This window comes from Centroberyx gerrardi, chromosome 7 (assembly GCF_048128805.1).
Source record: "Centroberyx gerrardi isolate f3 chromosome 7, fCenGer3.hap1.cur.20231027, whole genome shotgun sequence".
Classification (NCBI taxonomy): Eukaryota; Metazoa; Chordata; class Actinopteri; order Beryciformes; family Berycidae; genus Centroberyx; species Centroberyx gerrardi.
In genome coordinates, this window is record NC_136003.1 from 10,382,785 (window position 1) to 10,410,236 (window position 27,452).

At 41.0% G+C, this 27,452-nt stretch overlaps 2 protein-coding genes across 2 annotated transcripts; both read right to left on the reverse strand.

Moving 5' to 3' along the window:
* Positions 1-2,475: 2,475 nt before the first annotated feature.
* LOC139913842 (interferon-induced very large GTPase 1-like) lies at positions 2,476-9,207 on the reverse strand. Its single transcript, XM_071901980.2, has 3 exons — positions 9,041-9,207; positions 8,823-8,857; positions 2,476-8,401 (listed from the first exon to the last, which is right to left on the reverse strand). Exons 1-3 carry the CDS (start codon positions 9,051-9,053, stop codon positions 3,683-3,685), a joined length of 4,767 nt encoding a protein of 1,588 aa, XP_071758081.2. The 5' UTR covers positions 9,054-9,207; the 3' UTR covers positions 2,476-3,682.
* A 7,857-nt stretch (positions 9,208-17,064) lies between these two features.
* Positions 17,065-19,243, reverse strand: LOC139913828 (GTPase IMAP family member 6-like). Its single transcript, XM_071901964.2, has 4 exons — positions 19,036-19,243; positions 18,242-18,895; positions 17,172-17,212; positions 17,065-17,079 (listed from the first exon to the last, which is right to left on the reverse strand). The coding sequence occupies exons 1-4, from the start codon at positions 19,232-19,234 to the stop codon at positions 17,065-17,067; spliced, it is 909 nt and encodes a 302-aa protein (XP_071758065.2). The 5' UTR covers positions 19,235-19,243.
* Positions 19,244-27,452: the final 8,209 nt, after the last annotated feature.

Sequence of the window (27,452 nt, forward strand, 5' to 3'; positions counted from 1 at the left end):
ATAAAAGGTAACAATATGGGGCCTATGATGTCACTGCCAAGTGAAAACCTTGTATCTCCAAAATGTAAACTTTTAGGAACTAAAAAAACAGCCTTGTTTTAGGCTGATGACAATGCAATGACAATTTTTTAATTTATCCAATGGGCTTTGAATCGTTTTCATAAGTCCAGTAGGTTGGAGAATTTTCTCAATTCACAGAGGAACCACGTGATCCTTCAATTGAAGTTAAAACATGAAAATCACCAAAACTGGAGGGGTCGGCCTACTTGGAGTTTTCACAGGAGGGCCTGCAGTGTAACTCCTTCACCAGAAGGTAGCAGTAGGCTATCTAACAACCCAGTCATACTGTAGGTGTTCTCTGTGGCACCATCCTAAAGCCCCGGCTTCACATGAGGATGAGGGATCACTCTACCTGATTCTGTCTTTCAAAAACGTTTACCCATGTGTTCAAAACATTTCAGTGTGATTACAAAATCCATGTTCTATTGTTTTTTTACTACATAGAACAGAAGTGACAGTTTACATGTATAGTCAAGTCATACTTTATTTGTATAGCTCCTCCAAGAGTCTCCCATTCTCCATGATACTGATGACTGTGCTACTTGTACAGGGTCCAAGCTACGGGCATAACATAATCAACATTTGTGTAGGGCTGAATCGTTGGGTTAGGGAAGTAAATGTCACATTCATTTTTCCCATAGGGAATTTGATTATTCTTATATTCTTGTAGAAGCATCAGTCAATTTCAGCTTCGTTAAGAAATTATATTTTATTCCAGAATTCCCTGTGAAATACAGTACTACACTACCCACAAGCTTTAGCGAGTTCCCACCAATCAGAGACACCACTGTTGCCATAGAAATGTTAACAGTCCTGTGTGGTTGGTACTCAGACCAGAGCAAAGTAACAGTTCGCTAGCTACCTGTATCTGTGATTGATGCTGCTCCATCATGGCTCTGCTGTCAGAAATGTCTTTTTTTAGGGATGAGAAGAAGACATGTGTGCAGGGGTGAAAATCATTAAAACTATCACTATTATTTAACATCAAAGTTGAAAATGAGGGAAAGGGAATCAGGTGACATCACTTGCAATGTTGTAAGAGTTATCCCCTCTTAAAAATTGTATGCACACAGTCTTTTTTAATTTTTCATGTTGTTTTCTGAATCTATTGGGATAAGTTCATGATTCAACTGGTTCTATGGAGAAAATGAACAGGAAATTTACTTCCAGATTAGGCTGTATGCTTAGTTGAATCCTGTATTTTTTTTCTTTTTTCCCCCTTGTTTGAAGAAGCTTAATTGTGTTAGTGAATTTCCTTATTTATTATTATTATGATTGTTGTTGTTGTTGTTATATTTTTAATTTCATTATAAAAAAAAATGTATGTCTATCAGGTTGACACAAATCCTGGCTGACAGGCCCTCTGTTCAGGAGGCAGGTCTGGGAGGTTCGGGACAGTCTGAGTCCATCTCCTTGGCAGCGGTCACTGCAGTCAGAACGCTCCTCAGAGGCAAGGCACCATGGGTGGATGAGATCTGTCCTGAAATGCTGAAGGCTCTGGATGTCATTGGGGTGTTGTGCTTGACATGTGTCCTCAACGTTGTGTGGATTTTGAGAACAGTGCTTTTATTTTGGAAGACAGGGCTGGTGGTCCCCGTTTTCAAAAAAGGGGACCAGAGGGTGTGTTCCAGCCACCGAGGAAATGCACTGCTCAGCCTTCCTGGGAAAGAGAGACCCTGGCCCACTGTCAAACCTCGTATTCAGGAGGAACTAGAAGAAGCTGCTGGGGAAAAGGATGTCTGGACTGCTCTGCTTTCACTGTTGCCACGGCGGTCGTGAGCCTGATAAGCAGCTAAAGAATGCATGCATGGATGGATTTTTTTTTTTCCTACCTCACTCTATTGAGCCTCTGGATCCATGCAAATAAAAAGAAATGTTTTGCCGACAGCTGACTCCAAGGCTGAATTTGCCTCAACCATGTTTTACAGTTCCCAGATTCTGTTATAAAGACAGAACCAACTTGGTAAGTTGTTGTGGTCTATAGTGTGAAAAGCTGCACTAAGATCTTGAAGAATTAAACTTGAACTTTCACCCAAATCTGCTGCCATAAGAATATAATGTGCACTCTTATCTCCATGCTGTGCATTATTCTACAACCCGACTGAAATGTCTGAGATGCAATTTTGATTTAGGAAAGCTTTGAGTGGAGGCAACTACCTCTAAAAGTTTTGATAAAAATGAAAGTTTTGAGATAGGTTGTAAGTCTTGTTAGGTTCTTTGGCTGAAGAAAAAAAAAAAGATTTAGTACTAGTGTGTGTTAAATCACCCATTCCGTTCACCTCATGTCAGAAAAAACGTAATTGTCCATCACCTATGGAGACAATCTAATATCCTCACAATACAATGATGAACTGTTTCAAAAAAGAACTTTATTTATTGACAGAGCAAAACTAACATCAACACCAAATGCCGACATATTCACAATTAATCTTTAATCTCAACAAAAGAACTGCATTTCTGGCTGTCTCATAAAAATGTATTCAGCCATAATCAGTACCCAGTGCACAATCAAGTGCAACACAAGTACAACACATACAAACTGTAATATTGAATCATTATGTAATGCATCAAATGTGCTATCATCCTAAACTGAAGAAAAAAATCCACAGCCTCAATATATCAAGTTTTCATTCCACTTGGTAAACTGGCATAAGCTATATCTATAAACTGAAATGATTATTTAAGAATTTCCTGGCTACATTTTCCTCCCCAAAACCTCAAGCAATTTGAAAGGTGTGATGGTCTCTCAGTGAGACCAGGGATTGCTTTGGAAAGCTGAAGTGAGACCTCGAGATGCTTTGAGACTGAAATTTGCCTCTGGCTATTCATTTCAGTTTTCAAATCTGAGATGATTGCAGCTCGATTGGTTTATTTTTCAATGCAGCCTCAAACTTTGTAAAACGCTGGCTTGCCATTAGTAGAGTGAGTCTTTAATGTCCAATTTGCTTCTCAGCCAGTAGTCCAACAAAAAATACCATTAAATAAAACAATGAAAAATATACACATACATCATAATAACAACATCGTCTAGTGAGGGAATTTGTGTTGATTACATTGCTTTAACAACTTTAAAAAATAATAATAAAAAATAATAATAAACAGTGGCTGCTTGGACAAAAGATTTCCTGTACATATTTGTCCCACACTTGAGATTATATAGAAAGTTAAATGAAGGAAGAATAAGTTTCAGAAGTGTCTCTTTTACATTAAAACATCTGTTTCGTGAAGACGAGCAACCTTTGATTGCAAATGAAATGAGTTCCTCAAAGTTGGGTCTTCAGTGTCTTTATCCTCACTGAAAAGATCAGTATCCAAAACACAGTTCACCATGCCAACATTTCTGCAAATGCTTATTGCAATAGAACTACGTCTCCCCAGTGGAAAGAGCTGAGGCCTGTTGTGACTTGCTCTAGAAGTTGAAGGTGATGTGGCATGGGTTATATTGGCATGGGAGGTCCTTTATATGCTGACAGTATACAGTAATGGTCAGGACAATAGTAGAAAAAAGTAAATTTTTAGATAATTCAGTTAAAAAAGTGCCTCCTATATTCTCATACGTTGATCCAGAGTTCATGCAAAACGTCACAATGTCTCATCACATTATCTTCTTGCCTGTGAACTTCTACATATTTTCAAGACTTTCAATTGCCTCTTTTTTTGTGTATTCTCTCCAAGCACTGGGGATTTCTCCTGCACCTTCAAACTTTTTTCCGTAATAACTCTCCAAGCTCTTTTCAAATCGATATAAAAACCACTTCCAGTAGATCAGTTCAGATGAGTCAGGAGTGATGCTCCAACGATCCCAACCTGGACCAGCTTTTCTGTATTCTTTGTAGTAGAAGGTTTGCTTAGATGTTGAACAGATAAAGGCTTTATCACTTGCCACAACAGTGGTGCAAAAATCAATACCAAGCTGTTTTGTGTCATCACAAAAGCCCTTATAGGATATCCCAGATATTCCATTGGTGCGATGGAAAAGGGCGCTGTGATCAGTTGAATGCCCTTTAACAGTGTTGGTGCAGACAGTGTAACAGAAGGGACACTGTTCCCAGCAGCAGTTGCAGAGATGCTTCTTTAGAAGAACATCAGGTCTTTGTCGGAACATTTCCATCTTCAGGTGGGTTGTACAGCTGAGGGTTTGGTTGAACTCTGTAGAGAACTTACTCAGACCTGTCTTAATTATTTCCTCAAGGAAGTCAAAGTCTGAGATATCTTGGCTAACAATCCCTTTAGGGTAATTAGCATCACAGACTTTCTTCAGCCACTCTTGGATGTCGCCGTTGGACTGTCTTACCTCTCTTGTTGCTGAGTCCATGGCATGTATTATGCTCTTTACTTGGTGGTCTATATTGTTCTTTATCTTGGTAAGAACACTAGGATACTTCTCTGTTGTAATATATCTCTCAACAGTGTCTGTGATGAATCTTTCAAAATAGTCCCTTGTGTTCTCAATGTAGTTCATAAAGTTGTAGAAGTCCTCTGCTTCAGCTAAGAATTTCAAGATGTGTTTTTCCAAATTCGTTCTGTTTCCATTGAACTCTGGTGAAGTGGCTCTCAGTTCTCCAGCTAAATCAATGGCAGCTTGGTCATACACAGCCTGCTCAACAGATGATTTCAGTTTAGCACAGACAAAATCACCAAGCACTGCTGTGGATGTTGCATTACCCAGGAACTGCTTGAATACATTGTAGTACTGTGGTTTCATTTTTTGAAGGTGTGCAGAAGCATCGTTGCTTTTTCTGAATTCAATGTGGAGCTCAGTGAATTTTTTGCCTGCTTGTTCGCACACAAAAAGTAAAAGATCTACAGTGAACTTCTTTGAAAGCTCATATTTTGTGATCCTTGATTGAAACTTCTGTATTTCCTCTTTGACATATTGAGCAATTTGTTGCATGTGAGTGCTGCTGTAGCCAGTTTTTGCTATGGATAAACTCTGTATTATATCCTGAGCTTGTTGCATTACAGCTTGAACAAATCTTCTGACTTCATTATGGTCCTCTTCTTTTATTGAGTCTATATATATGACATCTTGAAGAAGAATGACTGGCTCTTGCTTGATTTTTGTCATGTACTTTTTATAATCAACTCTGGTTAAAATTGATTCAAATTTTGTATTTTTCTTCTGTTTATGTACCAGAGAAGGCTCGTGTGTTTCAGTAAGGATACTGAACACTTCACTCTGCATGTCAATGTCATGAATTGGTGGTGTATTTTCGGTCAGTTCAGATACCCACTGCTCCCATAATGAGTCAAACTCTTTCTTGAGTTCATTTTCATTTTCATTCACGACCTTGCATTTCAATTCTAGAGCAAGTTCTCTACTCTTTTGAAAGAGTGTGTCTTCATACATCATCTTGCTCTCTTCCAGTCTCTTCAAAGCTTCTTTCTGTTCCATAACATCGACCAACTTTTGTTTTGTCATTGTAACAAGGCTACGGAGGAGCTCTTTAATATTGCTTTTAAACTTGCCTTTCCACTGTATCAGTATCTCTTTGTCTTTGTTTTCTTCAAAATATTTGTTCATTGTCATAAGCACCTGCTTGTTTTTTTCATCCATCTCAGCATAAATTTCACTTTCCTCAACTTTGTCCAGTTTTCCATTTTCAATGTTATTGCGCAGCATGTTCTCAACTGTCAGAATGGCACTCCTGAGATCCCATGTCCATTTTCCATACTCCTCCTCTAATTTCCTGTGCACTGATATCTCCAGGGTGTTTTTGAAGCTAAAAACAAACTTCTCATTGAGCAATGCACCCCACAGGTCCTTGACAGTCACTGTGAAATGTGATAGGGGTTTCCCACCTGAGTTTGATATTTTAGAGATTATTTTTTTCTTTAGTTCCATGGCATTTTCACTGTAACAAGGGTTAGGAGGAGCCATGGGTGGACTTCCTTCCCACAACGGGACCAGATAGCTTACATCTCTCTGAATGTCAAATGCAATGATGTCGCTGAAACATTCTGCATCACACTCCTCCTCTTTAGCAGCTAACAGAGTCATCTCATCTAGTTTCTCCTGTAGGGATCTCTTACATGACATGTTTTTCTCTCCAGCAGCGATGTCTCCAACATTCTGGTGCACAAACACACAACTGGGGGAGAGATTGACCATCTTCATCCTCATGAAAGCCTGTGTAGCAATCTGAATGACATCCTGCATCTCAGATGGATTCTCTCCAAGGATGTTGATCAAAGTCATGTTCCCAACACCAATGACAAAAGTTGCTAGTTCATTATCATGGTTAAATGTTGTCTTTCCTGTTATCTCTAAAGCTCGAAGGCCTTCAGTATCTATGACAAGAACATAATCAACTTTCAAGTCAGCTCTCTTGTCATCTGTCACTCTCATCAACTGCATGAAAGCTCCTTTGGTACATCTGCCTGCACTCACTGCAAATTGCAGTCCAAACATCGTATTCAACAATGTTGACTTCCCAGTACTTTGAAGTCCCAACACTGACAGAACAAATACTCTCGGGTCTCCCAGTTTCTTGATGACCTCATCTAGAACACTAGTGATCCATGTTAAAGGCACGTGACTGGCATCACCATCCATCAGCTCTATTGGGTGTCCTGATATCATAAGCTCTGCAGCAACCTTGGGGAGTTGATGTATGTACTCTGTCAGATGTTCTCTACTCTTTGAGGATGTAAGGGCTTCATAGATTTGACCCATTTCACGCAAAATGTGCTCAAGGCCAAATGTTGCTGCTTGCAGGTTTGCTGAAATTTCTTCCAGTTCTTTTTGCTTGTTTTTCATTTCTTCTGATTTATCATGTTTCCTTTTTAAGACCAAAACCTCATTCCATTTTACATCATATTTATGTTGAAGGTCTGAGAGCTGATCTTGTAGAAGATTATCCAGAAAGATGCCCACCCATGCAAGGAAAAACATTCTCCCTTTTTCTGTCAGATGTTGTAATTTTGAATGAAAGGAAATCATGAAATCACTGGGGGCAGAACTTTGTTGCTGCTGTCGAATCTGTTTCATCTGCTGTTGTATCTTACTCTTCTCAATCTCAAGGTGTTTTTGCAGCTTGTAAAGTTCTTTGTTTTGTTTGCACCAATCATGCCACAGGTGTCCTTGGCAGGGTAAGACCTTCTCTTTAACTGTTAAGAGATCGTAAGAAAGAGCATTTATCAGCATATGTGCAGCATTCTTTGCTCTCTGGCAATCTTCAAGGTCCTCATCCACTTTTATTCCTGGCTGTTCAGCTAGTTTCTCCAGTCTGAAGGAACAAGATGTCCCAGTCAAACACTTTTTTATCACATTTTTCAGTTCCTCTGATACTTCTGACTGATTTCGATTCTTGATTCCCATTCTGTATTTTCCATTTTTTGTCCCACATGTAGGTGAATTATCTTCAGTGGCAACACATATGAGAGGTTTGGAAGAGTTGCATAGCTTCTTCATGATTTCTCTCTGTTTTTCAGTTTTTGGTTTCATATTTGACACAAGTACAATGTTAACTGAAGCCATGTCTGTCAAAATGTCAAGCTGCCTCTCATTGTCCACTGCATCACCATGGAGATTGCAGAATGCAGTACAGTCAGTGAAGTCATCACTGGGCTTCCCAGATGGGAGGTACCAGGCAATCTCTACAACTCCATCCATCAGAAGGCGTTTTTTTGTGCTTCCTAAGCAGTGCCTATTAAAAAAAGTGTTGTGATGTTCATTGATCAGTTTGCACAGTAATTGAGATTTAGAAGAGGACAGTGAGCCCAGTCTGAAGACTGCCACCATTGGTGTTTCTGCTTGGCAAATGCTTTGGCTGATGACCACATTTGAGTGATTTGTTGATTTCCAGCTTTTTCTGATTTGACGGAAAGTCCACAAAGGACATTCAATTTCTTTTGTGAAAAGATTGGGCACAAGCAGAGGCACAGCATACTGACACTGTGACAACTTGGTAGTCATGTACTGCTGAAGGAAACTGTCTGCACAGTGAAACAGTGCCATCTGAAGATCCATTGAATGAATGTAAGATTGCCTCTCTTCACTATCTTCAGCTTCCAAGTTGTTGTTACAAAATGCATCAAAAAAACTTTCATCATCCAAATCAACTTGAACAGACTCCTCCTCCTTCACCTGAGTGTAGCGAGCTTTGTAGTCAAGGGAGAGTAACTTATGCATAAAAGCATGACAAAGATCTTTTTCAGAACACACCTGCTTCATCTGCTCAAACATCAAGAAGTCTGCTACTGAAAATTTGTTTTTATATCTGTCGGTAATTTTGAGTCTGTCAAAGAGCTCTTCTATTTCTGTGCTTAAACACAGTTTTTCTGCTGATTCCTCTTCTCCTGCTGTTCCCTTTGGAAGCTCCAGATCCTTGTGTTCTTCCTTCAAAAATAGAAGTTTCCCTTAAAATTAAGGTTACTTTTCTCCATAAATTAATGATCTGTGCATATATTAGGGTGTTAATATTACTAGTTGTCTTTATAATCACACTTCCTTAATGTGCATGTCTTTTTCTTCATTAGATACAGTATATACAGCTAATAATTATACTTAAAGAAAAATAAATGGGTTATTCAGCCTGCATTATAATACCAGTGTTTATAAAATATGTGTGAATAACCACAATACACTGCCCAGAGCCATTATTGTCAGCATGCCAACATATGCAAGAAATACTGATAAAAGTGAATAATAAATATATTGCATGTGAGTTAACTGCTTTATTCTGGGTAAAGTCCAGAATTAAAAATGCTTCAGTTTTACATCCTGAATAGATAATAATATAAAGAACTTGAGTACTTACCAGTTTCTCATCTGCAGCAAAACTGCTAGCATTATCTGGAATATGCATGCAAGATGAAACCAAGGAAACGTTTTAAGAAAATGTTAACACCGGTGCCATGTTTGATCAGTTTGGTGTCTACAATGGCCTGACACTTATCCTGAATTAGTGATCAGCAGGATATGGAAGGAACCCATGTTGCCGACCCCAGCTGTAAGTGATCACTGTCTTGCGCTCACCTGAGAGGATCATCCCTTCCTTGTGTTTATGGTGTAGATGTAGATCATCTTCTCTCAGTTGCTTTATCCCTTTGTCATTAGTGCTCACAGTCGTGTGTGACTGTTGTTTTGCTCCAGTAGATTCCTCTTCTTTTGATATTTCATTTAGAGGCTCTGGTTTCTTGTATTCAGCCTTGACAATTAAAGTGGGAAAAGTATAAACTTAATACATTCCTCGGTCAGATTGTTTGGATATTTATACGGCTGTGTAATAGTCAATTAGGCTACTCTTTTGAAATAATAGTTGCAGTGTTAGGGTTAATTCTCAAAGTGCGTACTTTATGGACACCTGTGTTATTCAGCATTAGGATGAAACTACAGTTACTGTTATACTCACAAAACTAAAGTGCTTACCGTATTGGCATTTGCAGCAGAATCATCTGCATCATCTGGAATAGATTGATAAAATGAGACACAAAGGAAATATGTTTACACCAAAGCCTAGTTTGATGAGATTATTGTCTATTTCATAGGTAGCTTGGACAGCCTAAACATGTCAGTGACTGCAATTCATCTGCATTTAGACAAACAACAGTCCGTTAGTGCCACATTGTTTGTATACTAGCCACTTGCAGATTAAGTGTGAGCATTCACAAACATTCTTCCATCAACTAAATAATCTATCTATCTACTGGCATGGGGGTGAGTAGATAATGACTGAATTTTCATTTTGGGGTGAACTATTCCTTTAATAACTTGTAAAGCAAACATGTAAAAGCAGATTTCTAAATATTTGTGTGATTACTGGAAGAGGAAGAACAATTTACAAGCACTGATTTCAATGTTTGAGAAAATGTCGTTTATATACAAACATGCATTCATATTTCAATAGGCCATTTCCCATGTGAATTAAATGTCTCACACCAAACTCATTCTCATGGTTGATATCCTACCTCTGATTTATGGCAATTGGGAATGACATTTTACAGGGTTCCTACACATTTTCCATTTCAAAATTCCATACTTTTCCAGACTCAAATTTCCAGACTTCTTGGTAGATTTTTCAGACCATATTTGACATCTGAGTACAAATAGCTAGATGTTTATTATGTAAATAAATGTTTTTAAAATCCAACTGTTAACATGTATGTCACAGTGTTTCCCACAGAATTCGAATGTATTTGTGGTGGTAGGTGGGTTGGCAAGGGGGGGGGGGGCTAATATCAATAAGGATCCCATTACCTGGATGGCTGAAAAATTATCTGTAGGCCTACTCCATTTGAAATAGTTCCATTTGTCAAACAAATAACTAACCTGTATATATCTAAAGTACTTTGTGTCAAAGATAACAACTTAAAAATATAAACAGTGCTACATTGTTCTGTTTGTTGCTTGCTTTTGTTTACAGGGTGAAGAATAGAAATGAGACCCTTTTACAGAGAAATCAGCTGTTCTGCCCCTCTGCCCTGCTACATCTCTCTGTGCTGTCAGTCTCACCTGTATCTTTACATCGTTACATTACAGCCTTTGACATTATTATCTGCTCTGCTTTACTGCTCAGCTCCTCTGGTCCAGACTGTCCTGCTCCTCCTCAGGACCAGTCCTTTTCCTTCTTTGAAAATATTTTTCAATATTAATCTGGATTGAGGGAGCAAACATTCAGAGTCAGAGTTAAAAAGTTAATATTAACGTTATCAGTCCACTCGGTGGATACTGACTAGCAGCTAGGCTATACAGCGTGCTAATCTCGGAAACTCAGCTGTATTCCGAGTAACGTTAACTGTTAGTTCTTCTTTTCGCGAATTCAGTCGGCCGTCTTCTTGGCATGGAAAAAAAAAAATCCCTCACGTGTGTGCAGTGGGAGGCGAACAGACGGGTCCGGTGAGAGAGCGAGTGAGCGAGAGAGAGAGAGAGAGGGAGCAACAGAGAGAAGCGAGAGACAGAGAAAGAGAGATCGTGTGGAGCAATTAGGGGCTGAGGGAAACAATGCGCTACACGCAGTTCTACGATTAAATAGTGAAAAAAAATAAAATTTGTGGCGGTCAGTGCTGATATTGTGGCGGCCCGCCACAAAGTTTTCTGTGTGGGAAACCCTGGAGGGGTAAATTAGAGCGAGAGGAGATTGTCCACTAGTTAATCGATCGTGGCTGGCGTCGTTCTCTCGGACGGATAAAAAAATAAAAATAAAAAAATGCTAAAATGGGTCGCCAAATATACTTTGGCGGCCGTTAATATACCTGGGCGGCCCACCCAAGTAAAGTCTATGTGTGGGAAACACTGTTACATTCTGACTACCGTATTTCCGCTAATAGTGGCCTGTAGTCAATTAAAAGCCGGGTCTCCAATAATGGCCGCTGTCCTCTCCACCGCGCCCACGGCCCGCATTGATCCTCCCGATCCAAGCCCCGGACCCCCGGTGACGCATCGCGTCGGGAATCTCGGCCGGATCACCAGGAACAAATCGGCGCCCAGCTATCGGCACTGGCCGAAACCTCCATGCTTGTCTGTGTCTCTCTCTCCGCCGACAGAACAGAGGGCTGTCAGGTGGACTGAGCTCGCGCATATGCATCAAAATAAACACCGATATGAACTGTATAGATTCTATTCTTAGCTTCAGTTAGCTTCAGCTTACATGCAAACAACGGTGGATACCGGTAAACTCGTGCCTGTTTGTAGTAACGTACAAGTGCCACAAGACGGCTCGGCCGGCGGAAGTCTCTGGAGCATGCCGTCGTCGATTACCGTAATTATCATAATGCATTGCAGTAACAAAAAAACGTCTACCTAACGTACCCCAACAGAAGTAGATCAGAAAACAAGGAGGCTTCTTACTAAAATATGAGCAAATATACTTATCAAACAGAGGGAATTAGAAATAAAGGCCTGTCTCTAATATAAGCCTGCTTCCAATAAAGGCCTGGTACCCTCTGCAGTTGAGGTAAATAAAGGGCCAATATTAGAGGAATTACGGTATGTATGCTATTATGTTGCCAAATAATTGCCAGAAGATTGTAGCTAGGTACTGTAGCTCATACAAATCAATTAACACCAAAACCAAATCAAGTTCAATGCACAGCATTTTATTCAATCCGTCCGTTTACTTTTCTGATAACTACATCAATGATAACTCAGAAATGTTCAGACAAGCTTAATATTTGGTTATTTGTGATGCTATGTATATATGCAATTCAAATATATTGCCGCATTTTCTTTCAAACTAATTTGGTCGTGGATGTCCGGATTTGGTACAGTTGTAAGGCACTTGGGGCAGAGCTGTTTTGCAGGCTGTGACGTACAGGCGTACAGGCAGCTCTGCGTAGGAGTGTGCGTTCAGTCGCACGCCATACTTCTTGCCTTGCTTTCGACGACATCAAGCTCGCTCTGGCCCGCACTCTCTCACACAGGGGTAAACATTTGGCTGTGCTGGCTGCCTGCTCCAAACGCCATGAAAAACACTCTGCTCGTATGATCAATTTATTTTTAGAAATTCTGAATTTTATATTTTAGAAAACAGAATAGGGGCAATAGTCTGGAAACACAAATATTTTTCCATACTCTCTTTTCTTTTTTCCATACTTATCCAGACCTGGAAATTACTAAAATCAAATTCCATACATTTCCATACTTTTCCATACTGCGTAGGAACCCTGATTTTAGGAAATGTTCTTTCTATAATGTATAGAAATACTGATTTTTAACTTATTGTTCAATGTATTATGACACAACAGCTTGCATCTTGTGTGACCTATGTCTCAAATTCATTCTCATCATCCCTCTAATTTACGGATGTTACTTTTGCAAGTCCTTATATTCTGTAATTTCTAGAATCATTTTTATATTGAGATAATATCGCTTTTGTAACATTCAAATTTGAATTTAATTTGTCACAAATATTTAAAGTTGCCGTCATCAGTCAGAGCTATGTGTGACAGAGAGCACAGGTCGATCCCTGTTTGTGTGACACGCCCCTCTACATAAGGGTAACCAGTGAAGCCAATTGGTTAATTATCAGCCAATGTGTAGCATCAGAGACACTTGGGTTTCATTTCCTCCCCTCATCATAGGGAGTAGGCTATACAGGGTCGTGTTCAGCCCCGACAAAACGTAGCAAAACGTTTATTTAAACGGAAACGGTGGTGCGTTGAACACCCTGTTGTGTTACGCAAGCGTTGCAACTATGGTAGCTGAGAAGGCCAACTTTGCGTTGTTTTCGAAGAATTTTCAGAGCCTTATGAAATCAAGACAAACATGTCTTCTAATTAGTTCAATTGTTGCAGACACCAAGCTGCAGCAGACGCATTTGTAAAGGACTTTTGTTGGATCCATTGTGCGCACTGCCTTTTTAATATGTCGCTGCTGATTGGGTAACACCTCTGACACACCCACCAAACGAGAGACAACGTACCTCAAAGCCCGTTTCACACCGTTTCGAGGAAACATGACGTTCAACCCGGAAACCGTAGCAAAACGGTGCACATCGTTTTCAGATTAAACGTGCCCCTCTGCTTAAAGACCTCCGGCCAGGTGCCGGATTTCTGGCATATGGACGTTTTAGATTCACAAACTATTCTAGACAAAAAAAAAACAAACCTCACTCCACGTGGGTTTTTGTTTTGGATGCGTTTTATCCAATCATATTCAGCAAAGCAAAGCAATATTTTACATTTACCAATGGAATGCGAGCAAGTTTTTTTTTTATCCAATGAACAGCAAGCTACTTTCTATCACAATGTAGCACCGATTCCGTGGTGTAGCACAGCTGAAATATGGAAACGAAGTTTATGAAAGCTGGTGAAGATACACACGTCACTGAAACAGGAGTGAAAAACAAACGGCGATAGGTATGGATTGAATAAACAGGTGGAGACAGGAAACCGTTTGACACTTGGTGTGACAAATTAAGGGAACCGGGTGTTTGTTCTGCACTGTGTGCTCAACCAGCAGAAAGAAAGTGCTCTTTCCACATGAGGTCAATCCCAGACACAACGCCGCTATGCGGCACTCCGATATCTGACCACACCGGGAGCGACAGTTACAGCTGCCGCTCCAGCAGCAATGACAGACCGGAACGTGATCTGGCTTTCACAATTTACAATCGTCATTCAGCATAAAAATGTGACATTGCTTTGGCTGTTCTCTACAGAGCTCCCCAGGGGTCACCTGGTAAGAAAAAAATAATTGATGTGGAAATCCATACGGGCACCAATTGGTAAACCGCTCATTCCGCGCGCATGGATTAGTAAACCGCGCCCTCGAATTAGTAGTGAGCACGGAGTCCTAAACCATGCCCGCGGATTAGTAGACCATGCACTTGGATTTGTAATATGTATATTCAGGGTGCGATTTGTAAAAAAAACAGAGGGGGGAATATTTTTGGAATGCATTTTTGCCGGGTGATATTTTACACAAGGAGGCGTGAAAATGAAAAATACAAGTGCAAACCCCTATCATAGACATATTATTGTTCCCCAACGAATTCTATCCATATATGTCCATATATATCATATATGACCATATACGTATGTCATGTATGAGCCACACAGAGAGAGAGAGAGATTCTGAGTAGGAGAATGCCGTGTATGGATGCTTGCATACCTCTATGAGAATCATGAACTTTAAAGTTTTACCTTTCTCATTTGTAGCAGAGATTACAGACTTGACTTCAGATTCTCCTGCTACTGTTGTCTTGTCATCCTTTTCAGCCTTATCCTTCATCTCTGAGTGTTTGATGTCACCAGGTTCACTCTCTGGATCACACTAGAAAACAGGTGATTTTATTTAACCAGGTTAGTCCCACTGACAAGTTGAAGACCAACAATATACAACTATGTACAAAGTCACAATACAGTCAATATGACATAAAAGAAAAAGCAAGCTAAATCAATGTATAAAATCAAAATACAATCAGCATCACCATGCCCGTATTAAGACTTCATGGTGCCCCTGGGCACCAGCCACTTAAGTGCCCACCCACCCCCACCCCGCAGCACACAAACCATACCTATCCACAGGGGTGTATTGGTGCTTGAGTAGAAATACTTTCTTACTGTACTCAAGTATTCTGAGTATCTGTACTTCACTTGATTGTTTTTTATACATACTTTTTGCTTACTACTACTCCACTACATTTTCAGTTTATAAATGATGTTTAGTGTGAAATTATGTTATTAGAAATCATAACTTAATACAGTGCAGAACTATTGTTTTATCTTTTGTTGACCTTAATGAAATATCATTACTAATCTCAACAGGTATATTATTCGTCTAAATCATAAGAAAGTTTATACTTTTACTTTTGGTAGCCTACTGGCTGGCTTGATGCATTTGGGACAGAGGGACCGCGGTAAGTCGTTTATTTCCATGCATATGCGTGAGCTCAGCCCACCTGACAGCCCTCTGTTCTGTCGGCGGAGAGAGAAACATACAGAGTATAGTGGTTTCGGTGCGTCGGCCGACGCTTCCCGGAGTTTCCCGGGGGCACGGTGCTGGCCAGTGCCAATAGCTGGGCGCCGATTTGTTCCCGGTGATCCGGCCGAGATTTCGGTGGGGGTCCCGACACCGATGCGTCACCGGGTGCCCAGCGAACGCCGTTTTTGGCACCGATGGGTACCAAGACGATCGGGGCTTGGCTCGGGAGGATCAATGCGGCCCGTGGGCGCGGAAGAGAGGACAAAACATCGAGACACATTGTGGGACAAGAAGTTAACGTGAGTGATTTTTTGGTCACTGTTGTCCCAAACTTATGTAGGCCTACTGTATTATTGCAATTCAATTTATTTAATTTTTTTAATTATGAAAAAAAAAAAAAAAAAAAAAACATTGGTTGCTTGGTGCCCCGGGAGTCTTGGTGCCCCTGGGCACTCTCCCAGTTGCCCATATGGTTAATCCGGCTGTGAGCATCACATAAAAGAGAACAAAGTAAACTCTTCAGTATAAACGCTCCATAGTTCACTGATTCAGTATCAAACCAGCAGGTTCATGGGGTCAAAACCTATTTAGATCTTGACTAAACAAAACAAAGACAGCTCTTTATTGAGTTTGTCATGAGATCCTTCATTACTGAGTCTGCCACAAGATCCTCATTATGATTTCTACTTATGATTAATCTGCCAGCAAATGTTTTAACTTTTTGTATTACCACCTTTGAATACTGACTCTCTGTACAATGCAAGAAATACAACAGGAGTGCCATCTAACCAAAATGACTGTAAATGGGTTTTTATTTTTACTGAAACCTATGCACTTTTGATTTTAGTTGGGTTTTCTGTAAATATTTTGAATAATTTTGGCCAGACATTAGTTGTTACATGTGTGGCAGCACTGGATATTTTGTTTTGGAATTTGGTCTTTAGAAAATGGTGGGAATGCAGTCAACTGCACTTTTGAGTTGGAACCATTGTGAAGATGCTAACAGAGACTTCCTTCTGTAGCTGGAGGAGAAAAACGGGGTGTCTGGGTATCTGTGGTTGAAATGTTGCATTCACCATCATCCTGGAAAATTGAATATAAGTACCACCGTAAATTTGTACTTGTATGCAAAATATTGGAGTTAAAGGAACTTCACATTCTACAGCACAGATCCTGTACAGACCCACAGCGTGTGTTCAATTCTATGCACTGAAGCACTGCGATTACCTAATTCCACTAACATTACTTCATGATGTCACCTACCGTTAACGCTTGTAGGGCAGCGAAGACGAGTTACTGTCTGCAAATCCCCGTTACTGACTGTGGAATGTTAAGTTCCACTTTTGTTTTCACACCGGGAGACTCTGTGGATTGAGTTCAATGCTGCTGGTCTGCTGTCTGTACATCTCCACATGACAGACATGACGTGATGCAACATCAGGCACATTAGAGATAGATTTAGATCCATTTCTATACAGACCAGCTTTTGATTTTGTGCCTGTGTATGGGAAACACTGCATCTCACAGTCAAAGACGCCCTCTAGAGGCCATCTGACAAAGCGCATCATCTCAATAAGCGTTACTTGACTGACTGACTGATTCTGACTGACTGAGTGACTGCCTGACCTGAATTTGGCTCATGATGCCCTCGGCTGCGCCGCGGGAAAAAGATATGGGATAATGTTATAAAAAACAACAAAAAATAGTTGTATGATGATGACTGATGAATGTCAAAAGATCGTACCTCAATCTTGGTTTCAGCTGTACTCTCCTCCGTTTCACCTGCTGCAGGGTGTTGGAAGAAAGAACAGATTGCACAGGATGAAAGAGATTCAGGACATTTGGTTAGCTAACCATCTTAGATGTTGTGCTATTAAAGGATACTCGCTTATTTTCCATGTTGTATTCAAATGGTTATTTGGCTTGACTGCTGTCTAAAGAGCAGGTGAAACTGAAATGCATGTGTTGGCTCTCTAGAAATCACTTCACACACATCAGTAAAATCCAGCCACCTCCAATACTAAATGAGTAGGACTCACAGGGCAAACTGCAGCATGTTTCATTTTTCTGGGTCAGAAGCTCCATGAATATTGTTCAACACTAAATAACAAGATTAAATCTGTTTTACACTAAATGAAGATTATGTTGCTTAAAAAATTTGAGCATGTCATGATATCCTGAATTTCCCCCAAGGGGATTAATTAAGTGCTATCTTATCTTATCTTATCCCATGTGAAACCCATTCATTTAGCATTAACATTTGATTTGTTGCTGTTTTGTGAAAATTGACCAGAGAACTAAGACTTGTAACTCGGAAGATATTAAAATGTATACATTTTGTCAACATGAACCAGAGAATTGCACCTCTGAAAATACAGATGTAAAATTTGGAGCTGCTTGGTAAAGAATTGTTAAAATGGCTAAAGTGACTGATACAGTAAAGGACAACTTCCTGGAGATAAGGGCACATTTTATGATTCAGAACAGTTTACACTATTATACTAATGCTCATCGGTTTGTAAAAACATATAAAAACATTCTGCAGGTCTATAAAATCACTCACTTCTGACCTTGGTGACCTTACAAGTTCATGTCTTAGTTTTCTAGAATCTGGCTTTGGGGAAGTCATAACTCTAGATCATAAGAATTACTTAAACAATTAGAACAGAATATTTCCCTTTAAATGTCTCAAAATCCTTGTAGAATATGAAAAAGTGACTTATTAGGAAAATTTAAGTCTGTCCACAAAAATCCGTTCTGCAGCAGTACAGGTTTTATCAATGTCCCACTAGAACACCAACATTAAAATCTCACCGCTTTTCGTAGTTTGCTGAAACACTGAGCCGCTGGTCCTTTCTTCTTCTTGGGGTTCGTGGTCCAGCTTCAGGTTCTGTTTCTGCTCTTTCTCTTCAACACACATTGGTCCACTGTAGCAGTGGGGCTCATTTTCAGAGACCATGACATCTATTTTTTCCAACAAAGCTATTATCTCTGTTTCATCCCTCATACTTTTTGTACATGTGTGGAACCTTTTTTCATCAATATCACTACTGGCTGTCAGGTCTGCCAATGCACTTTCACATTTTTCATCTGACTCTTGAGTCACAACAGTCATTACAAAAGCAAGTGATCCTTTCCCAAATATTTTCTCTAACCACTGCAGTCCTGAAGTGTAGTGGCTGACATGCTGACCATTTGGTAATAGTAAGAGAAAGGCCTGGATTCCCTGCTCATGTACAATCTGATCAATGTGACTCAACGACTCCTGTTCCAGTTGTTCAGCATGTTGAAGGCCGAGCATGTTGATAACAGAGATGTGCCGACCGCACAAATCATACAGTTTGGATGAAAACTGTTTGAATTCATCTACTGCAGCTGCTTGCTCATCTTGGGCAAGTAAGAGGTTTTTTGATCCAGTCTCCACACAGTTTGTGTCACCAATCAACACAACTGTTAGCTCAGGCATCACTGAAACACAATGACAGGAAAAACAACATGTAACTATGGAAAACTGCAGAAATGATTTCATAGAAGTTCTACAAATATTGGAGAAATGCAATTAAAAAAAAACAATTGAAGGGAATCAAGAAGATAGTATAAAATCTCACGTTGTTTGATAATTGGTGAAATCCTCTGAGATGCTGGACTGATGTCCATCGGAGTATCACCCTCCTCTGTGGATCGATCAGTGATGTCACTACTGCTTTCATCAGGACCCTCTTTGACTTGGTCACCCTCTCCTGTTGACGGGTCTGGGTCTCCAGAAGCCAGGGGCTTCATGGACTCTGTTTCCATCTCCACCTCCATCTCATCTGCTTTTCATGCCTACAAAGTCACAGAACAAAGCTAATCAGACACTAAGACTGATATTCTACTACCTAGGCTACATTTACTGGATCACAGTAAAACTCTCAGCTTACAGTCTAAATATTGACCAACTCAAAGTCTGATGTTGACATTAAATGTACTGTAATATTTTTGTGAAGCAAAGCCCATTCTTTGCAAAGTGATAACCCTCTTATCCTTGTAAGGGCTTCTTCATATTACAACATACTGACCCTTTATGTATTAGGGGGGAGGGGAGTTGCACTTTGCTGATAGGCTAATATCATCATTTTAGAAATCATGATTTTAGGATCATAAAAACTCAATGTCACTGGATAAATATTTACAACCACACAGAAGGGGTGAACTTATTTTATATATATGCATACATACATACATACATCCTTAATATATTGCCATGCTTACATGTTTGTCCTTTTGACATGCTATTTATTTATTTAAATTCTGAAGCATGCCTGTAGCCCATTTACTGTAAGCTGTTTGCAAAAAAAAAAAAAAAACATGCATTGTGAGAGAAATTGCATATTGATTTTGTTAATAAAATCACAAAGGCACAGATTTGTGAATCATTTCTTTGGAATATAATGATAAGTCAAGGTTTGGGTTAATTGGAAGGATTTGCCCTTGTTTTCAGCTTCTATTATAATTCTGAAAATCAGATTGTATAAATCTAAGTCAAGCCAAACTGCACAAGGTTGACTGAGCAGTGTGTGGGTCAGTCCAGGGACAGCCGTTATCAAGATTTCAGGACATACATTTTGTGATCATTAACTGAACATTCAGTGATGCAATTCTGGTCCTAATTTCAGGCACAAGACAAACAAGTCAGTAAGCACTCATTATTCATGGGTACTCGTATCACCCTGGGAATCTGAGAGAGTTGGAGAGATGTCCTAGACTTGAGACAACTGTCATTTATTAATAATCAGCTTTGTGACCCAAGAGTACAGGCTACAGGTTTTCACTTCAGTAAAACACTACAGCAGCTGATTTCACTGATCAGTTCCTCCTCTCTGTTGGAAGGTGCCTTCATCAGTGAAATCAGCTGGTACAGAGGAGTGAATATCCTGGGCAGTGGTGGAAAGAGTAGCCTACTAGAATGCCCTACTCAAGCAGAAGTACTGCTACTTTGCTGATATTTTACTGAAGTAGAAAAGTACTGGTGTAAAAATCTACTGCAGTAAAAATAAAAAGGAGCTAATTTAAAATCTACTCAGAGTAAAAGTTATTGAGTTACTTTTTAGAAAAGAGAACACAGCTGTGATCTTTTCCAAGCAATTCTAAAACGATGGGAGGACAGAGTTCAAACTAGATTATTTTGAGAAACACTGGAAATTACAAAATAAAGCGCAAAAACATACAGCTAGATTACTCTTTTCTTTGCTAACTGATCGTTCACTGTGAATGGCTCCACAATTTATCATTTGTTTGGTCCAGTTTCTGTTGCTTATGGAGAGCCACAAAATCTCCTATGGACGTGATTTAAAATGTAGTGAAGTACAATACTTGAGTAAATATGTAGTGTTGGGCTTTGATAGGGGCAGGTTTGGTTATTAGCAATTAATAATCGTGAAATTATTAATATTCATAAAATTATTGACGGGAGTCAATATTAACGGGGCACCACCCTGGAATCAGGGACCAATAACCGAACCTTCAATACAGTCTCAAAATGGCTGTTCACCCCCAAATGACAGTGAGTGAACAGTGAAGGGTGAATTCGTACACAGGCCCTCACAACCAGCCGTTATTACAACACATATGCACAAGGAATCACAGACAACTTCTCTTTAAAAGTATAATGGAGTTTATTTAACTTTAGCAATATCAATCAATAATCAATAACACTGCAGTTAATCAACAACTTATTATACAACTATAACTATGGTCTAACTAGCAAGCATAAAGGCACAAACAGCATATGGCACGTATGGATGCGTGCGTGTGTGTGTGTGTGTGAGAGAGAGAGAGAGAGAGAGAGAGAGAGAGAGAGAGAGAGAGAGAGAGAGAGAGAGAGAGAGAGAGAGCGAGAGAGAGAGAGAGAGAGAGAGAAGGCAAGATGGCGGACGTGACCACGTGAGTGGAACGTCTCGCGAGAGTTCAAGATGGCGGCTGTGACTGCGCAGTTTGAATAAAAGGGGCTTTGGAACCAAGATGGAGTTGGAGTTAGGGGGCGATCACACGAGAAGCGTCGCTACAGGCGCAGCCGCGTCAAAAACGCCTCGGCAGACTGCATCGGGCAAAACAGCTTGGTGCGCCTGTGGAGCAGGGTTGCGTGTGCGACCGGGTTAAAGACCGCTAATATCAGCTTTTCATCTGTGTTTTCCTCTGTCCCACCGTTCCCACCACATCAAACTGCATCAAAACAGGAAGGAAAGCCCGCCTTCTGCTTGATTTGATTGGCTGCCTGGCCCAAATGTGACATTGATGACCGGTGCGACTCCGCGCCTTGCGCTGAAAAGTTGAGAATATTTTAACTTTTATGCGCGCCTAAAAACCGCCAGAAAAACGCGTCGCGCGTCGCAAGAGAAGAGCACGCGCCAGGCGCGCCATACCATAGGAAAACAATGGTTTTGGTGGCGAAGCGTTGCTAGTGACGCTTCTCGGTGTGATCGCCCCCTTAGGCAGCTAAACCAACACCATCTAATTCTTAGGTTGCAATGAATGTGTAATGAGATGTGTGTGTGTGTGTGTGTGGGGGGGGGGGGTTAGTAAGAGAGAGAGAGAGAGTAAGGGGGAAACACTCAGGGTAAACCTAGAGATTCTACTCGCCGTCTAGAGACACAACAATAGCCTTTTACCACACAGGAACTCAGGGTACGACTTGGAAATAGTACGCCGGGTTACTGGTCTTTGAACTGGTAAAATGCAGTATGTTGGCTCTTATATGGTGGCTACTAACATGGATGCAAGCTCAGCGGCATGCAATTGAACACAAATCAGCTTTACATTAACACAATCAAATTAAGCAGCAAGCATAATGATTGAGGTATTATTCATACAGCATAATATGGATGCGGCGGTCCGATGCGCTTCCCAATACGCACAAATACAGCTTCTGATCAGTAAGCTTATTTAACACACCTATTCTAGTCTCTGCCCAGAACCAAAGCCTCTTACTCGGGAATCACTCTCGAGTGATTGGTGTGTGGTTGAGTCTGTCTTATCGATCCAGGGGGTTTTCCCAGGCGAATCTGCGGGACCGTTATCTCTCCATGCACGGAACAACGGCCAGCTGGCTTTCCTCGTAGGCAGCGAAGATGTCAGCCAGGAGTTGACTTGGTTGAAGAAACGTATCCTTACGTTGTCTTCTTGGAGGGAAGGAGTGTCCTTAGCTGTATTCTCTTCCAGTCCACTTCTGCAGATCTGCTACACACGGCAGTGCGTGTAAGGAATTAGAATGTTGGATACTCGAACAACTAGTCTAATCCTTCTGGATCCAACAGTGTTATGGCCAGTGGCGACTGGTCATTAGGGGCAGGTGGGGCACAGCCCCACCTGTTGTCACCAGAAAGAACTGTGCAAACAAATGATGTTATTATTAATTCTCAAAGATTATTATCTGCTATAATTTATTATCTATGAATATAGCATCTTCCAAAATTGCATATCATTTGTGTTAGGATTTTGAACTAAAATCGGGATTCGTGTCCGCAGTACGGTGGTGTGAATGTGGGGCTAGCCCCTGTCTCACAATGCAATGTGTATTGTATGTGGGAAAATATGAATACACATGCTCAGAATGTTAGTGTATTCAATGTAGATCACACAAATTTGATGACAAGTGGGGCTGACAGCCCGTAGCCCCACTACAGCGTCATTTCATATTTCAGAGTTGATTGGCTATCTGTCTGTCTGGCGCCAACATTAGTCGGCAAGAAGAGGGGAGACTTTCTTAGTTTAGCTAACGCCAGCTAACTTGAGAAAATGAACGAAGTGGATTTCATACTCGAGCACAGGTTTGAAACCCTTAATTTGGAGGAGATATTGGAATTAAAGCGCCTTGGTGCCCACCAGCCACGGGATATTGTCATCACTCAAACTGCTGGTAAAAGTAATCGCGGGTTTAACGTGGAGTGGTTTTTGAAGAAAAAGTGGCTAACGGTTAGCATACAAAAGAAGGCATTCTTCTGTTTTCCATGTCTGCTATTTGGTGGAGATGGTACTTGGTCGAGGACAGGTTACAAAGATTTGAAACATCTTTCTGAGAGGATTGCAAAACATGAGAGCAGCGGGAGTCATCTGGACAATGCTGTGAAGTTGGGCTTACTTGGAAGGGTAAACGTCGCTGCCCAAATTGACAGTGCATACAGGCGCTCCATTGAGCAGCATAACAAACAGGTGGAGGAAAACAGATACGTGCTCAGTCGGATCATAACGTGTATTAAACTGTGTGGAAAATGTGAAACAGCACTGCGGGGCCACGACGAGTCGGCGGACTCTCTGAATCCGGGAATATTCAGATGCATTTTCGAGACCATGTGTGAGGGCGATTCGAGGCTTCAGAGGCACTATGACGCTCAGCCCATCTTCAAGGGGACATCCAGCACTGTACAAAATGAACTGTTAGACTGTATGTATGAAGTGTACAGGGAAGAGATAGCCAAGCAAGTGGACGAGACATCATGGCGATACATGTTGCCTGACAATACAGTGACAGAGAGGTTTTTGGAGTTTGTTGAAGTCAAAGATAAAACTGGACTCGGCCTCTCTAATAGCATCAAGGGTGTGCTGGAACCACTGAAGCTGGGAGACAAGCTGATCGCTCAGACTTATGATGGTGCGGCTGTAATGAGCGGGAATGTCCGTGGGGTACAGAAGCTAATGAAAGAGACATACCCACATGCCCAGTTTGTTCACTGCTACGCCCACCAGCTGAACCTGACCTTGCAGCAACTTTGTTCAGCAAGGATGAGCGTCCTGAAGGTGTTTTTTGCAGATTTAACTGCTTTTGCCACCTTTTTCTCTGGCGCTCCAAAACGTGTCGCGGCTCTTGCAGAGGCAACACAGAGACGCATTCCAAGGCCACCCGCTGTGCGATGGAACTTTAAAAGTAGAACTGTCAGTGCAGTTTGGGAGAACCGCGCTGCGCTGCTCCAGTGTATGGAGGACATACGCACACAACCAGGATGGGATGAGGCCACCATAAGTGAGGCATACGGCCTGTCAAAGAAACTCCGGGACAGAGCCTTTCTGCAGCTGCTGGAATTCTTTTCCTTGCTTATGCCAGAAGTGGATGTTTTATACAACACTCTGCAAAAACGGAGCATCGATGCACCTGGGATTAGCAGTGCGCTCACCCGTTTCAAGGAGAATGTCCAGAATATGCGGCAGCAAACTGATGAATTGGTCGCCACCGCTCATGATGGAGCAGACGAGCCAGGCCGACGAGTAACCAACACAGCGCCGGTGATGAAGGAGGCATGCAACACAGTCATCTCTCAGGTGGAACAGAGGTTTTCACAGAGTGACCACCTGATCGCTGCAAAGCTGGTTGACAGCTCGCTCTTCCCACAATTTGTCCTGTCATTCCCTGCATCTGAGCTTGACTGTGCTGTGAAACTATGGCCTGTAGGAAACGAGGAAAAGTTGAAGTCTGAGCTCACCACTCTGTACCGCCACACTGAGCTTCATACCGGTAAGACGGCCCTGTCTCTGTTAACATCCATCCACGAGAACAACTTAGAGGAGGCTTTTGCTGAGACCGTCCCTCTGCTGAAAATTATCGTAACAACTCCTATGACGACATCTGAGTCAGAGAGGAACTTTTCCACCTTGAAGAGGATAAAAACTTTCACTCGCAATACCATGGGACAGCCGCGACTCAACGCATTGGCCATGCTGTCCATCGAAAGCCAGCTGATTCAGCAGCTACATGACTTCATCCCCAAAGTCATCGAGAAGTTTGCCCAGAGGAAGAACCGCCGTGCCGCCTTTCTCTTCAAGTGAGCCCTCAGCTTTGGTGAGTGAAAGCATATTTTATCATCCTGCGTTTGTGGTGCTGCTCCGTGCATTGGCCATATTGTTGTGCTGGATCGATTGATATAGATGGTGACGAGTGTCAGTGTGTCCATGCTTATCTATTAAGGTTGTTGTCATAATGTTGTTGTCATAGAATGGATCTGTATCCCTAAAAAGTTGTCTGTGCGCTTTGTTGTGGCCTTCAGTGATGTTGAGCTCTTTGCTATTCGCTTATGGCCCTGTAGGCTCATTTGTTCTGAGCTTGGTTGTGTCGGCTTAAATATTGCATCCTTAATATAGGGTTGGGTAGGTGAAGACTGTGCCTCGGCTAAACAAAGAACAGTTCGAACGTTTCAGGTACCACCTTGTTTAGCAACGGGGTCGCAATAAGGGGCGATGAGGAAAGGTATCTCTGGAATTTATACTCTTGGTGACATCATGGGGACATCCCGGGGTTCTCCCGAGTCTCGTCCAATGAGAGACCAGAGGTTGGGTTTCAGCCAGTTCGCACCTAGGTGTGAACTTCAGGGCCTGTTGGAATTTTGGCGCTGCTTTCCTTTGTTTAAGGTCCCAGCCCAGCGGGTGGGCTAGAGTTCAGGTTTATGATTCCCTTGTTAGGCCGGTGTTTTAGGCTTTTAATCTTACATGTAGGCCTTTCCTTTGTTTGACCACATGGCCTGGCCCAACAGTAGGCTACTTAAGTAAAAGTAAAATTAGCGACAAATAGCGACCACATGTTGCTATTTGTCACGCACCTTCATGATCAAAGCTGCGTCTCGGCAGAAATACATTTGATTACCACTACATTAACCCCATTAATTATAGTAATAATTAATTCTAATAATTTATTATAGTAATAGTAGGGTTAGGGTTGTTGCTATTTGTCACTTTGATCATGAAGTCAAAAATTCATGAAAGTCATGTCTGGGCAGAAACATTTGAATTAAAAAAAATAATATACAGTATATACAAATCTTGCACCGCCTCTACTGAATGTCTGTAGAAACACTTGTTCTAACAGTCCTCAGTGCACAACAGCTTAGCCTACCAAGTAAGACCATTTCGGCCAAAAATATAATTATTTTGAAGATATCTTTAGCATGGCATGTCATGATCTTACCGATCTTACCCTAACTCCAATTTAGATTAAGGCTATTAGATAATTCTTAGGCTATTCAAACAGATAATAAGCAAGCAAATCAAAACAATTATAAAACTCAAATGAGATAGCTTTCGATGCATGCTGACGTTTTGTGGCAAATTAATTACAGTTTTGATGTTGGTTTGTGAAGGATTCAAAATTGGTTTGCAGAGCAACTTTAATTCTGTTGGGTCCCTACATGAGGAGTAGAAACACACATTTATAAACTCTTGGTCTTGACTGTTCAGCCCTTTAGCAACGCATTGTTATTTGGCCAATCTGCAGAAATGCTGTTTCTACTCACTTTTGCTTTGTGTCTTCTCAGCTTTGTGCAGAGTGTTGTCCGGTCCTTGTCGATGCTTCGTGTTGCAAATCCTGCCTATCACCAGCCTATATATAGAGCGTTTATCACCCCACCCCCACTTCCCTTCACAAACCAAAAGCAAAACTTGAAAGTATGATAGCTCAAACTCATGATTTCCCCGAAAACACGTGATCTCAAGGAAACCCGGTAGTAACTGACAACACAGTGCAGTTGGTCAAAAGGCAAGAGCTGATATTGAGTTTCTTAAGGACATTGTACAGGTTGTGGACAAAATAATGGAAATACCAAATGAAAAAGGACTGTGAATTTCAAATAACACAATTAGAAATAGTGCTAAACATGCAAGTCATCTTAAGTTGAATGACAATTAGCAGTAGCTTATGATTTACATTTACAGATTTACAGTATACAGTATGAGTTTTCAAAGCAACATTGGACTAACAGATTTCCAAAGAGGCCAAGTAGCCAATGCTCAAACTGCAGGGGCATCAGTCAAAAAAAAAGTCAAAATGATTAAATGTGGCAAGAGGAACAGTCTCATAAATCATGATAATGTGCCAAATAGAGACAAGCTGTAAGCTGTTGTCAAAGAGGAAGAGCGGTCGCTTGTCGAAGTTCACTCAGGGATAGACAGACACTTAACAAATGTAATATAGTCTGATGAGTCGTCCAAATGGGTGTACTTTTAAAAAAAAAAGTCAAAAATGCCTTCAACCTACCGAGCCTGATGATGTTAAACATGGTGATGAATC

Bases quoted from the DNA above. Each gene is read 5' to 3' on its own strand.
- LOC139913828 (XM_071901964.2), bottom strand. From the start codon at position 19,234: ATGGAGGTGGAGATGGAAACAGAGTCCATGAAGCCCCTGGCTTCTGGA. The intron at 18,896-19,035 runs GTGAGATTTTAT...ATTGTGTTTCAG, and splicing joins TTCACCAATTATCAAACAAC to TGATGCCTGAGCTAACAGTT. The intron at 17,213-18,241 runs GTGAGATTTTAA...AACACCCTGCAG, and splicing joins TCAGCAAACTACGAAAAGCG to CAGGTGAAACGGAGGAGAGT.
- LOC139913842 (XM_071901980.2), bottom strand. The intron at 8,402-8,822 runs GTAAGTACTCAA...CTATTTTTGAAG, and splicing joins TTGCTGCAGATGAGAAACTG to GAAGAACACAAGGATCTGGA.